The 12,755-nt window shown below is 38.9% G+C and overlaps 1 protein-coding gene across 4 annotated transcripts in view; it reads right to left on the bottom strand.

The window, feature by feature from the left end:
- Nucleotides 1-395: 395 nt before the first annotated feature.
- The window catches only part of LOC144682692 (periostin-like), a 100,928-nt gene continuing 88,568 nt past the window's right edge, over nt 396-12,755 (bottom strand). For 2 of the 4 annotated variants that reach the window (XM_078545286.1, XM_078545289.1), the window contains 6 exons: nt 12,004-12,084; nt 9,250-9,300; nt 5,693-5,779; nt 4,129-4,215; nt 3,595-3,636; nt 396-1,431 (listed from right to left, as the gene is read on the bottom strand). In XM_078545286.1, coding sequence (XP_078401412.1) covers nt 1,364-1,431; nt 3,595-3,636; nt 4,129-4,215; nt 5,693-5,779; nt 9,250-9,300; nt 12,004-12,084 — 416 coding nt within the window. In that variant the 3' untranslated portion in view covers nt 396-1,363. The remainder of the gene's footprint in view (nt 1,432-3,594; nt 3,637-4,128; nt 4,216-5,692; nt 5,780-9,249; nt 9,301-12,003; nt 12,085-12,755) is intronic. The other 2 variants (XM_078545287.1, XM_078545288.1) reach the window with 1 other exon arrangement.

The raw sequence follows: 12,755 nt of genomic DNA, 5'->3' as shown, positions 1-12,755 counted from the left end.
CAGCCAATTCTTCCCACTGAGAGGTGGAAGTCCCACTCTCACCTAGTTTAGCCTACTGGCAGCGTGATATGGCTTCAGGGCTGTCTTCTTCCTCCTGATTTCCTCCAGGGGTGTGAACAGTTCTCCCTGCCATAAAATCCAGCCTGTTTACTCTGCTTGTCGCCACAGATCCTGTCTGATCTGTTGAGTGTTTCCAGCATTTTCTGTTTTTATTTTAGATTTCCAGCACCTGCAGTGTTTTATCTTTGTATACTTTATCAGTACCTCCCAGACCCAGAACCATTACCACTGGAAGTGGCAATATCCTGGGCACACTATTACCATCCCATGGAGCCATTACTACATTCAAATGCATACACATGAGAAAACAGAGTTAATTAAAATTAAAACCACACATGAGGAAGTACTCTTTAATGAATAATTGTTTCTCAGGGAGAATACAAATAAAAAAGCACCAAATTCAGCAAATTTTCAGGCATGTAAAGTCTTGGTTTCCCAAAAATAGCAACAAGGTAAGATTTAAACTGCAAAAAAGCAGGAACAAAGAACAATGATACAAAACTTGAGTTATAAAAAAAGTGTTCAGAAAAAAGATAATACCATTCAATTTACAAAAGTACGAACAACTTGAACTTGTTTGTGGACTGCAAAGCTTTTTATGTCTTAGTACAAAATACATGTTAGAAATAGCCCATAGACTCACTAGAGCAAGCACTAACTTTAATATTTTTTTCTTCTTAACCACACAGACATATCAGTTTCCAAGCAATGGCCAAACCCCCATCTGTAATTTATTAAGCCCAGCTTTAAAAATGGAAATGAACATATAACATAAAGCAACTTTTAATCTTTTTAAACTGTTTACTTTGAAAAAATTCTAATTGTTATGTCCTAGAATAGATTCCTGTTGAGTTTATGATAATCTTAATACTGAGAAAACCAGAAGATACGTATTGATTCAATTTTTCCAGATATACCATGATTTAACCTAGCAAAACCAATGGCTGTTCCAGGGAATAAATGGAACAAGTAAATTTGACTATTTAGTAAATTATTCATTTTACATTCTAAAAGATCCCTGACTTAATTTTCCAATAGTACCAAGGAAATGCCTCCAGAATCCACCCAATTTTGATTCTCAAATATACTAGCATTCAATGCGAAACATAAAGAAATAGAAAGTTAATATGCTTTGACTTTTCCTATTCAACAACCATGTAACCTGACAAGAGTCTGCGACATGTGCAAAACTGACATCCTTATCATTTGTGATTGCCAAGGCCAGGCCTCAATTTTAAATTAAACCATTTGTATTTAGTGGGATGTCCTGCATTTTCAGGAAGCAAAATGTTTCAAATCCTCCTCAAGCTCGAGCAGGTTTTCTTTTTATTGTAAGTCTCTTCAATGCTTGTCTTGCCCTTCTTGCTCCAGCTGAATGCAGAAATTATAAAAATTAGTAAATGCAGCACTTAAACTTCTAGGACATATTTGAAAACAAAACCGTTAAGTGTGTGCGAACTATGCACTAGGGAGCTGTTTTGTGATTCTTTGACCTGTTCTAATTAATGTTATAATTATTCTAAGAACTGTTCATTAAAAATTCATTTGGATGAGAGCTTTTATTAACAATTTAACTGCCATATCTCTGTTAATCTAGTGTCAGAATGTTACATTTATTGTGATAATATATTCCTTGAATATACAGTTTGCACACCGTAACATGCCTTTTAAGGAAATTTCCTTCAGCACCAAGCTCCCTCATCTGAAAGGCTGTCTCTTGAGCGGACCCTATCTTAGCAAGACCTAACTCAGCTGGAGTGGTGACAGACATCCAAGTAAACTACAATGTCAAAATAAATACTGCATGGACCCTAGCCATGTGAACTTATTGAAAGGAGAATAGGAGGTATTATAGATAAACAGGGCTGGTGGGTATTTTCCCCCAGGAGAGGTAGGAGGAGGAAATGAGTGTTTGTGGAAGCAGATGGAGGTCGACTGTGGCAGGGATGAGGAGGGAGAAATCTATGATAGATGAACATATACCAATATTGGATGGAGTGGGCTTGATGAGTTGTACAGCTTTTATGTTCTTTGCTTAGTATTAACCAGGAACTAACAGGTGGAACAATTTAGGTAAAAATCTAATTTTAAGCCTTCCATTTTATGCTTGAAGGGAAGGTGACATAAAGATCTGGATTTGTGGCCTTGAAATTTGATGGCCCTGCCTTTGTTTTTCAGCTGCAAAACAGGTGCATGAGCACCCAATTTGTTGGGTGGTCCTCTTGTTTGTTATTTGCCGGAAGTGCGCCAGTGACCACATTGACAAAGGCAGAAAAAACAGCGTCCTGAGCAGACATCTGAACCTTTGTTAGAACCTTTGCATATTCAATTAGGGCTTCCAAGATCTTTTTTTGAGGCCCTCGATGCAAAATTGGGTTCCTCTGAATGCAACTGGTACCGATCTTGAAAGGGATTGCTGAGGCTGCCACGAGAAAGCAATTAAAAATAATACTTTCCTGAGAGAAGTGCAAGTGCAATGCTGTGTAGATAGCTATATACACTTCTTTTTATTATCTTACATGTTAAGATTTATTTAGAATCTTCTGAGAATTCACACTACCTTCAACAGTATGGATTGCTCCCAGTAACTGATAGATAGCTTTTAAACACAATTTGTAAAGATGCCAAAAAAATGAATCCTGTTTCTGGAAAATGCTCAAGTTAAACTTTTCATAATACATATTGAGCCCTAAAGATATCAGTTATGTTAATGTTAAAATATCTTAAAATGAGATGACCAAAATGTCTGAGTCAGGTTGAGAGTCATTATTCAAAAACAAACACTGATTGCTAATTTTATGTGCAGCTCATAAGCTTGTGTTTCTTATGAAATTTGATAATGATTTATAGCACAGATTTTCAAACTGGGATTCTGGAACTTGAGGAGGATTCCAAGGTATTTAATTTCTGTCCCTCTGCCGAGCAATCTATTTATCTTTTGGCTTATCAGGTAGCTATTTCTGATCTAGTATATTACATAGAATTAAATGAAATTTACAGCATAGAAATAGGCCATTATTTCTATGCTGGTGGCTCGTCCCAATATATTCACTTCATGTTACTTGCATAAATTGTCCACCTATTCCTTTCTCCCTCATCTAGCTTCCTGTTAAATGCATCTATACCGTTCGCCTCAACCATTCCACTTGGTAGCGAGCTTCACATTTTCCAACATCACTTCAAAACATACTGGGAAGGGTATATAATAGGTGACAGATGAGATAAGGCCCACATTGCATTATCGTCCATAATGAATTTCTAGCTCATTGCCTGTTGGAAGTGAGGGTGGGGAGGATTCTCAGGAATGTGAAAATAATTGCAGAAAAACCTATGGATCACCAATCTATAATATTCCCACATTTACTAAATAGCATAAACTGCCTTGATTCACCCGCCTCAAATTTCCAATGATAAAGCTGGTGTCTCTGTTACAATTGGAAAACCCAGGCATTATGTCCAACACTGAAAAGTTATCCAGGTGGTAATTAACTGAATGCCTCACATCTTTATAATAAATAATCAAGTCTAACGTACCTGACATTCGTCTGTTACCATGACTAGCGCTCCTTGATGGTTCTTTAAAAAAATACATTTTATTAGAAATAAAAACGGAAATTCGGGAAATGTACAGTCAGTCTTGAGCCATAAAGAGAAAAGGCAGCAATTTTATACTCATCATCAGAATTTTATACTGGTGTGCTTAATTGGGTTAATCTAAATAGCTTCAGGGTGTAAATATATTTGTCCCTCTATACTGAAGATTTATTTATAAATGAAGTTAACCGCACAAGAATAATATCACAGCAGTTCATGCTGTGACAGATATGACATTTGCTTTATGTGAGTCCTTGCCAGCAGTCACTGTGGTGGTTCTAATGCGTAGTTTTAGAGCCAGTTCAGCTTTCCTGAAGCTGCAACAAACTATAACCAGGCCTCAGTAAAAGGTCATTATGCAAATGGATCACAGCTGTCGCCATCAGTATAATGTTGTTTCCTGTATCTTCCTAGGTTTGATAAATGAGTAAATGCAATTGCAAACATGGTGTGATTTTCAGAGGATGCCCTTACCTGAACGAATAAGCTTTGTGACTTCTTCTTCATGCTCACTCAATGGTTCACCCTCAATCAAAATTTGAGTTAATCTGGAAGAGGAGCCTGCGAAAGTAGCAGTTAATGGCAGCATTAGTACTTGGTACACAGCAGGTGTCAATACAGGAGTGTACCACTTCCTTTAGGAAGAATTCTGAACCAAGCTATGCTTGGTTGAATGTCAAAATATCTGCATTTATTCCATGAAGCACAGTGTGCTAGTTGTTTAATTATTAAGAGTTAATTAACCAAGTTTTCTGCTTTCCACTGCAATGTTGCTGAAAAGATTGAAGCTTCCTTCAATCAGATATGTTTAACACAACACAAATTTGTAATGAGGGCTTTTTTATGTGCATCTGAGATATAAAAAACCCAATCATGCTTGGTGAACACTACAGCCATTTGAAGACAGCAAAAATTTGTCAATATTGGAAATCTGTGAATAACAACTTGGTGAAATACTTTAAAACCTCAGAAGGCCAAATTGTATTCATGATTGTTTGAAGTGCTGTATGAGATCAATAGACAATGAATGGATCTTGCAATCTGCAACATGTTCCCTCTAAATGGAGCACTGCGTTGCTAGCTATGGTAGATGACTTGCTACATCACTTGTGAACTTGAGCAATATTGCCAGCTCACACTGTGGAATAAAAACCATGTACCACCACTAATAACCATGTACTCTCTAATAACCATGTTTGGCATCGTGATATCTCGAATACAAATGAAAGCGCCCTTAGGCTGTTAATGGGAGGGGAAGAGGTAGGGATGATTATTCGCTATTCAGAACACAATCATTTTGATGCCGAATATAAAGATTGCTAATGAGGAGGAAAATGCAGGGGAGGAGGTTTCCACTGGCTGCGTTTGAGTATCCTGATCTCCACGGAAAAGAACCATCAGATTAAGGCAAAAGATTGTACCCATTGATAAGGCTGGGAAGGGGGTGGGGGTGTGGTCTACAAGTTGCACTTGAGGTGACTATCTGATATCAGTTGTAAAACACCTTTGCTGATGAATAAAAGTAAATTCCCCTCCCCCCCTCAGTCCTTCAACAAGGGCAATGATGGCCTCCGGAAGTTGTGTTCTCCAGTGTCCAGAGCAAAAATAAACCTTATAGCAAACACAGGAAAATGTTTCCCTCTATTATTAATTAATTGGAGAATACAGATAAAAGAAATCTTCCTCAAGTGTGAAGTGGACGTAAACAAATGCAACCTTGGATTGTTAATGAAGGTTAGGCAGAGTTCTTTTAGGCTGGATTTTGATATGCGGCACCAAAGAACTTTTCTGAGTAAACACAAAGAAGTGTTTCCTTAGATTGTTAATGAAGAAGAGGTCTTTAAATGTTGTGTTTGAGTAACAAATGTCCAGAGAAAAATAACTAACACTGGACACAAACTATGATGCGAATTCACATGTAGGGTGACATAGAGATGGGAAACACAGGCAATTAGTTGGTTGGAGTTGTAAATAGGGAATGAACATCCTATGAGTCCATGCCTCAGGAGGCAAAGGGCAGAGCCACCAGCTCACTAACCTCCGTGAAGGAGTTTTTGGATTTCTTCATCCTCAAGTAATTTGGGATCACCCTCAATAATCCTGGTAACCTTGGTGTACTGTGTTCCTGACAAGATACATGTCATAGGTGAATCTTAAATATTTTCACGACTTCCATCACAGGAAGACATATTTTATATTTAGAAAATACAGAAAGATTATTGAATTCAATGATTGTAATTACCAAGATGTTTAGTGAAATGATTTTTTAAACTGTGTCTGATGAAAACCACTTTATTAGCCTGAATATTTCTTAAATCAGATTCATGCATTTTATTAATGTAATTGAGTGACCAAGACACAAAACAAAAAATGTTACGTGCTATTATTTAAATACTTAATATGTTCATATTAAATTCCTGTAGCATATTTTAACAGGTATGTTAACCCAGTTATGTTAATAGCTTAATGCCTCCATTAAAGTACTAGACAGAGGGCTTTGAGACAATTAAATGAAGTATTTATACGATAATATCTCACTGGATAATTTCTGGGTAATCATTTTGGTTGAGGAAATGGAGCAATTTTCAAAATAACCAGTTCCTCCTGTGATCTTTATCTAATCATCAAGCTAAGAGCTGATGGAAGCATTCCATCTTCTTAATATGCTTCAGTAGTTTTAGGGGAGTTGATTCAGGTTTGTCCTCTGAACTTACATCAATCTCAAATAAAAGTATCTAATTTAGGCTCCTAACAGCTGTCAGAGCAGAAAGGATTTTATCCCATCAGTTTGGGTCAAATAAAAATCCACAATTCAATTGTTCAATAAGCACTTCTGATCTTATACCACATAAGGCACAGCCCTGATATTTTCACAGAGGAATATGTTCGAGACTACAATACTATTCTTCACTATAATGAGCCATTTCCCCATGATTATCATAACGCTATAGTTGTTCTTTGAGACAGTGATGCACATCAGCAGAGTTCCACTGTTTCTGAGCAAACCTCAGGGAACTTTTAAAAGAGTAGTGTTTTATTAATTTGTTGAAGTAACTTTTAAGTAGAATTTTGTTTTTACCACCTGAAAATCAGGCAGGTTTGGACTTCACTTAAATATTTGGTGCCTGGTCAGCGAGGGAAATTCAAGCTGGCTAGGCCAAGGACCTGAAAGAAAAGACTCCTTCAGTCAGGTAGGTGGTGAGGGAGTGGGAATCCAAAGGTGTTCAAAATCAGGGCATGGGTAGTCTGGGTGGTAAGCCTGGGCCGAAGGAGGCCCAAACACTCCTAATCCTCAAGGTCCACAAGGAAACTCCAAAATAAAATTAAACTTTCTGGATGTCCTCTAGCCCTTGATCCAGCTCTGGGCAGGTTTGACCTGTAGGGAAAGCCACGAGTGCTCCTTTGCCCAGGCCACTGGTTGAAATCACAGATCCAGCCCTGAAGACATCATCAGAGCCTGACCAACATGTATAAAGAGGGTCCCACCAGCCTGGGGTGGGTGTGCAAGCCTCCTTCAATTTGCAGTCAGTCAGACTAGGGAGGTAGCCAGGAGTGGTTAAGTCCCCTATTCCATTTTAGCTGCCACCCCTACCTGACAGGGGGAGATAAAATTGAGGACATTAAGTCAGGAGTCTGCCCACTTTATGTAGGCCTAGCATCTTTAGTGTCCAAAGCAGAGTGCAACTATGAAATGGGCGGAAGAACAGCTAATGAGCTGGGCGTTCCTGGCTTCCTGCCACTGTTTCCTGCAATTGTGAACATTGATTAGCTCAAGGGGCAGCCAAAAGGCTGGTATCTGGTTCGCAACTGGGTGCCTCCTTCAACCCGAAGCGCGTCCTGAGCTTTGGAAAGTGCTGCGCGCCAAATGCTTTACTTGTGCCAGATTCTGTGTGAGTGGGAGAGGGGGGCTGGGATGTGAGCCAGAACATTAATCCTAACACTTGACCCTCACTAAGCCAATATTAACATACAGGATTCGTGCAACAGATACTTTTAAAGCAAGTGATAAGCGCTTGCTGTTGGATTAAACCTTACATATCTAGGTCACAAGATATTATTCTAGCTCACTGGCAGCTTGTTCTCTGAAATGTCTTTGGATTACATTGTTCCCAGTCACTGCCAGTTGCACAATTGTTACCAACTGTACCACCACCTCTGAGAAAATCAGGCCACTGCCTGTTTATGGTTTCTTTTCTTCACCCTTTCTAGCGCCATCATTAAAGTTTCCTTGGCAACAGAATTCTGTGTATAAATGGGTGCATATGAAGGTTAAGATAAAGATTTTTACCACTGTCAGCAAAGGCAAAACTAGTTGAAAGCTTATCAAGTTCATGGAAATCATTTCCTTCACCGCCTTACTTTTGTTTAAGAGCACTGTAGCCTCAGGTTGCTGCTTTTTGCTATTTACAATTAATCAAACAACCACCTTATTCAAATTGCACTCCCAGTGGTAATTGATAATAACGGCAATGCATAAACTCTAATAATCAAGACCTTCAATTTTTACCTTTTATATTTGTCGCTTCAATGTTAAAACAAATGAGACTGGCCAGAAAGGGGTATTCCATTTGTACCATCTGAGTTAAATTTACTGTAGAATACTTTTATTTTTTTTATTTGTTCATAGGGTGTGGGTGTCACTGGCTAGGCCAGCAGTTATTTCCCTTGTTCAGAGGGCACTTGAGAGTCAACCACATTGCTGTGGGTCTGGAGTCACATGTTGGCCAGACCAGGTAAGGACAGCAGAGTTCCTTCCCTAAAGGACAGTAGTGAACCAGATGGTTTTTATAGCAATGATTTCATGGTCATCATCAGGCTTTTAATTCCAGATTTTTTTATTGATGTCAAATTCCACCATCTGCTGTGGTGGGATTTTAACCCAGAGCATTACACTGGATCTACTGGATTACCAGTCCAGTGACAATACCACTATGCCACCACCTCCCCAAATGCTTGTGTGAATAGTTAGCTCAGTGTTATACTTGCAGAATAATCTAATCACCTTGTGAGGGAATGAGGCACAATTGTCAAAATAGAACCTTTTTTTTGAATATCATTTGACATGCTGCTCTGTAAATATTTAAAAATTTAAACATCATTGACCAGGTAAACAAATCTGCAGAAATAAACTCCCCTTTATTAAAACGGCCATAAAGGGTTATCAAGCATTCCTGGGATTCTGGGGTCTTAGGAATGTTTGACAATGTAGAGGGCAGCAGATCCCCTGGGAGAGGGGAAATACTCAATTTGAAGGTTGGGGAAACTGGAAAATCTCTCTCCCACTGCCTTAATTAATCAAAACTAGTCCACGATGTTAAATCAATCCCAAGCTAGTTGGTGAAGTATGAAACTAGACACTAATACTTTTCTTGATAATAGATGTATTTAAAGAATGCAACATTACATATGTCTGCTTCCTACCACCCTATCCTAGCAGTCTCTCTTTATAAGTGCTCTAGGTGTTTAAACAATATCCTTCATCTTTGTATCTTAATAATACAATTAATATACCATTGACACAGGATTCCCGCTTGACTGTCAGCTATAGAATTACAAAATTTCTTGTAAGTGTTCTTCATAATATAAACTACAAACCTCCTCTTTCAATAAACTTGGTCAAGGCCTCAGCATCACCATCAATTGTTCCTGAATCACCAATGAGAGAGAGAATAATTAGATTACATTAAGTCTCTGCTGAAAATATATCAATACTGTTTTAGGAATTATAATGTTGTAAATCAGCCAATATACACAATTGGGAAATTCATTCTGAATTTCACCTGCTTTCTATTTCCAATCTTGGCATATCTATCATCATAACTTTAAACTGTAGATAATAATTATTTAGAGTAAAACATTAGTGATAGATATGAGTTTATACTGAATGATCCCTGCACTGAAACAGGTAAGCCTGATCCCCACCTAATATTGATCAACAAGCCTCATTTACATGATACCAGTGAGCTGGACGTCTCTAGGTAGCTTGCCTAGTGAGTTGAATGTCAGCCCTTTCCGTCAACTGCAGTGTCCCAAAGGTAGATCTAGTATGAGAGGGGTGAACAATTGGGAGGGAGAAGGGCAAGAGGAAGAGGGTAGAGACAGCAACCGGCAGAGAAAGGGAGGGAGGCAACAATCATTTTTCGGGGTTGGGATGGTTGGTGGCTGACAGCAGTCTATGGTTTTAATGTTGAGCCGAGAGATGTAGTCTTGCACCTCACGGTTTCATATTCAGCTAAGTACTTTTAAGTAAACATACTTTTTGGTGGCAGGCTGCAGTGGTCTCTTGAAAGACGGCCGGTCAGGCTGCGTCTAGGCCTTGGATTTTCCTAAAAGCTGCTGCCGGCTATGTTCAAGGCAAATAACTTTTGTAAAATAGGCATCATAAAGGCATTAGGACCCTTATTTGCTTATGCAAAGGGCCTAATATCTGCTTTAGACCCATTCCTTGATCAACTCTTTTGAAGTCTATCCCAATTAGGCAGTTGGCATAAAAATGTGCCATTCCTATGCCTCTAAGGCAGGCATATCATTGAATTTATAGGCCAAGCGAAGATGCCTGGTGATAGCATGGCATTGCTAAACCCCAAGACATACATTATCCACTTATAATACCAACACATTGCTGTGTTGCATGCCAGATAAATGACTGATAATAAAAAAAATCCTGAGATCTGTTTAATATTGTTTAAATGCTAATTACCATTAGCTTGGCAAAATTAATATAAGCTTTCAAATAAAGTGGCTTAACATTTAAAAAGTAATTTATTCATGTTCTACAAAAGCTGATCTTATCAGAAATGCTTCAGTTTGCTTCTGTCCTCATCAAGGTATGTGGTGAATGGAAACTTTTTTTCTATTTCTTGCACTCTCAATTTGGTATATTTTGGATCAGATGGATGGGTGGTGGGCTGACGGGATGTGTGGATGAATACATGAAGCTCCCTGTGCTTTGCCTCATCAATATCCTTATGCTAACCTCAGATCCATAAGAACACTGAATCTAGTAGCCTCTCAGATTATTAGGTGGTCAATTCAATGGCAAATGGTGAATGGTTGAATGGTATAGGCTGCTGCTGACTAGGTAATGACATTAGTCCCAATCTGTGGGGACCATTTCTTTTGGGCTCCCCTGTCCTGGTCAGGATTCTTCAGCAGCATGACCATTGAGGTAAGTATTTTTAAAATAAATAAACCCTTCTTGGGGAGCCGCAGGAAAAATAGGGTTGTTCCCCTGACTCCACAGTGGGACTTGAAGCTCATTGCTAGACCCCTTCCCATGACCTACCTGCAGGCCACAGCTGCAGTGACCCATAATTGTGTCTGTTTCATTGATGAGCTACCTGGGGACATGCAGTAGGGGATCTGTGCTTCATGTGTCTAATTTAAATAAGGCCCGATTTCAATCAGATCTTTGGCTTACGTGCTGCAGTACATGGATTGTTCCCTGCACACAGTTTGCGCTGGTAGGCCAGTGCTATGCACTTTCTGCCCTGCTTTACTCACTATTATTTTCCTTACCGATCTCCAAACACCAGGTAGCAATATTGCTAATCCAAGGTCCCTAATTTAAGCGTGCTACTATCTTTTCCAGTCCAGCTACTGCTGAATCCAAATTCATCCTCTGTTTCCACTTTGTCCACTGCTGTGGTTTAAAAGTTCCCTCCTTTTCCCTGTCACTTCCATTTGTTCAATGTTCACTCCTCTCCACCTTGGCTCAGTGTCTTCTTCACTTTATTCCATGCTAGTCTGCAGCCACTATCCCTGTACTGGTCCCTGCTGCTCCCATTGCCCAACATCCCTCAAACATCTTGCAGAGTTTGATCTCCCATTCACTTCCTTCTGGTATCTGTAGCATGCTATTTCTCTTTCTGCTGCTCCCACTGGCCTGATGTTCCAGTCCCCCCTACTGACCTAAGTGCTACAGCCTCTGTCCTATCCCCAGTCTCATTCCCATCTAACCTCCCATTGACCATAGCCTCTTCTTTTGCCTCCTCTTCACACCTCACAGAACTTGCAGCTGGGGGTCACTGTCCTCAGCTTTGTCCCCAGCATGCCCGCTGGACTGACGTTTGAGTCTGCTTCTGTTCTGGGTTCTCTTCGCCTACTCATCAGCTCTACAATTGCCATCAACACGTCTCTTCCTTTCTAGCGCCATTCGTGAGTTACTAATTCATAATTTACTTTCATGCAGCAACAAATTGAAATGCACTCTATCTAACATGTATATATGAATGAGCGTATGAAATAAATGTTAAGAACATTTTTCAATTATATTAACTCATGAAAACTGCTTATGAGAAAGGCACATAACTAGATAAAAATAATCATGATAAATTATGAAGAACTCACCGCTTTGAATAACCTTTCCACGAAGTACTTTTATTTCTGGTTTACTTGTAATAATTCTTGTGATTTCTGTGACCTTAGTTTCTGAGAAGCAAAGATATTTATGATGTTATTTAACTAGAATTCACTCCTTCAGATTCAAGTCTAGTGAACATAGGAAATCTTGAAAGTGATAAGCAAATGAAGTATATCCTTTGTTGAATTGAGCCTAACATAAAATTGAAACTTCCTTACAAAATACAGTATTACCATTCATATATTTGTATCAAATTCCTTGGACCACTACTTTATAAGCAAATGTGAACTCATTTAAAATAGCTTTCCTAGTGTCAACATCTGGAAAACCAATTGTTTTCTGTGGGTCTTAATCCCTATCTGTACTGTAGTGCAACTCAGTTCAGATTTGCAGATTTACCGCTCATCTCTTGATTTTCCAATTCTGAAAGGTCAACTGAGGTAAGGAAAACTACATACTCGTTTTATTTTAAATCATTTTAGTTTTTAAAACATGCAGCTTGGTTGCAATCCTGTGCTTAACAGGACAGGATTCCAAATGAAAATTCAAATGATATTGGGGCTTATTTGCAACAAATGAATTGGGCTTCGAAATGGAATCTGCCTTCTTATTACTGCCAACTGTGTTTCTGTCTGAGCAGTAACAGGAGATTAGTTGAATATTTAATGTTTTCATTACCACTAGGCAAAGCAGAAGGTGGTAGAAATGTAAGGATTTAACCCCTATCCTACTTCTCACC

This window comes from Cetorhinus maximus, chromosome 7, assembly GCF_964194155.1.
Source record: "Cetorhinus maximus chromosome 7, sCetMax3.hap1.1, whole genome shotgun sequence".
In the NCBI taxonomy this organism is placed as follows: domain Eukaryota; kingdom Metazoa; phylum Chordata; class Chondrichthyes; order Lamniformes; family Cetorhinidae; genus Cetorhinus; species Cetorhinus maximus.
The sequence above is the reverse complement of the archived record's forward strand: the minus strand, read 5'-3'. Positions and strand labels throughout refer to the sequence as shown.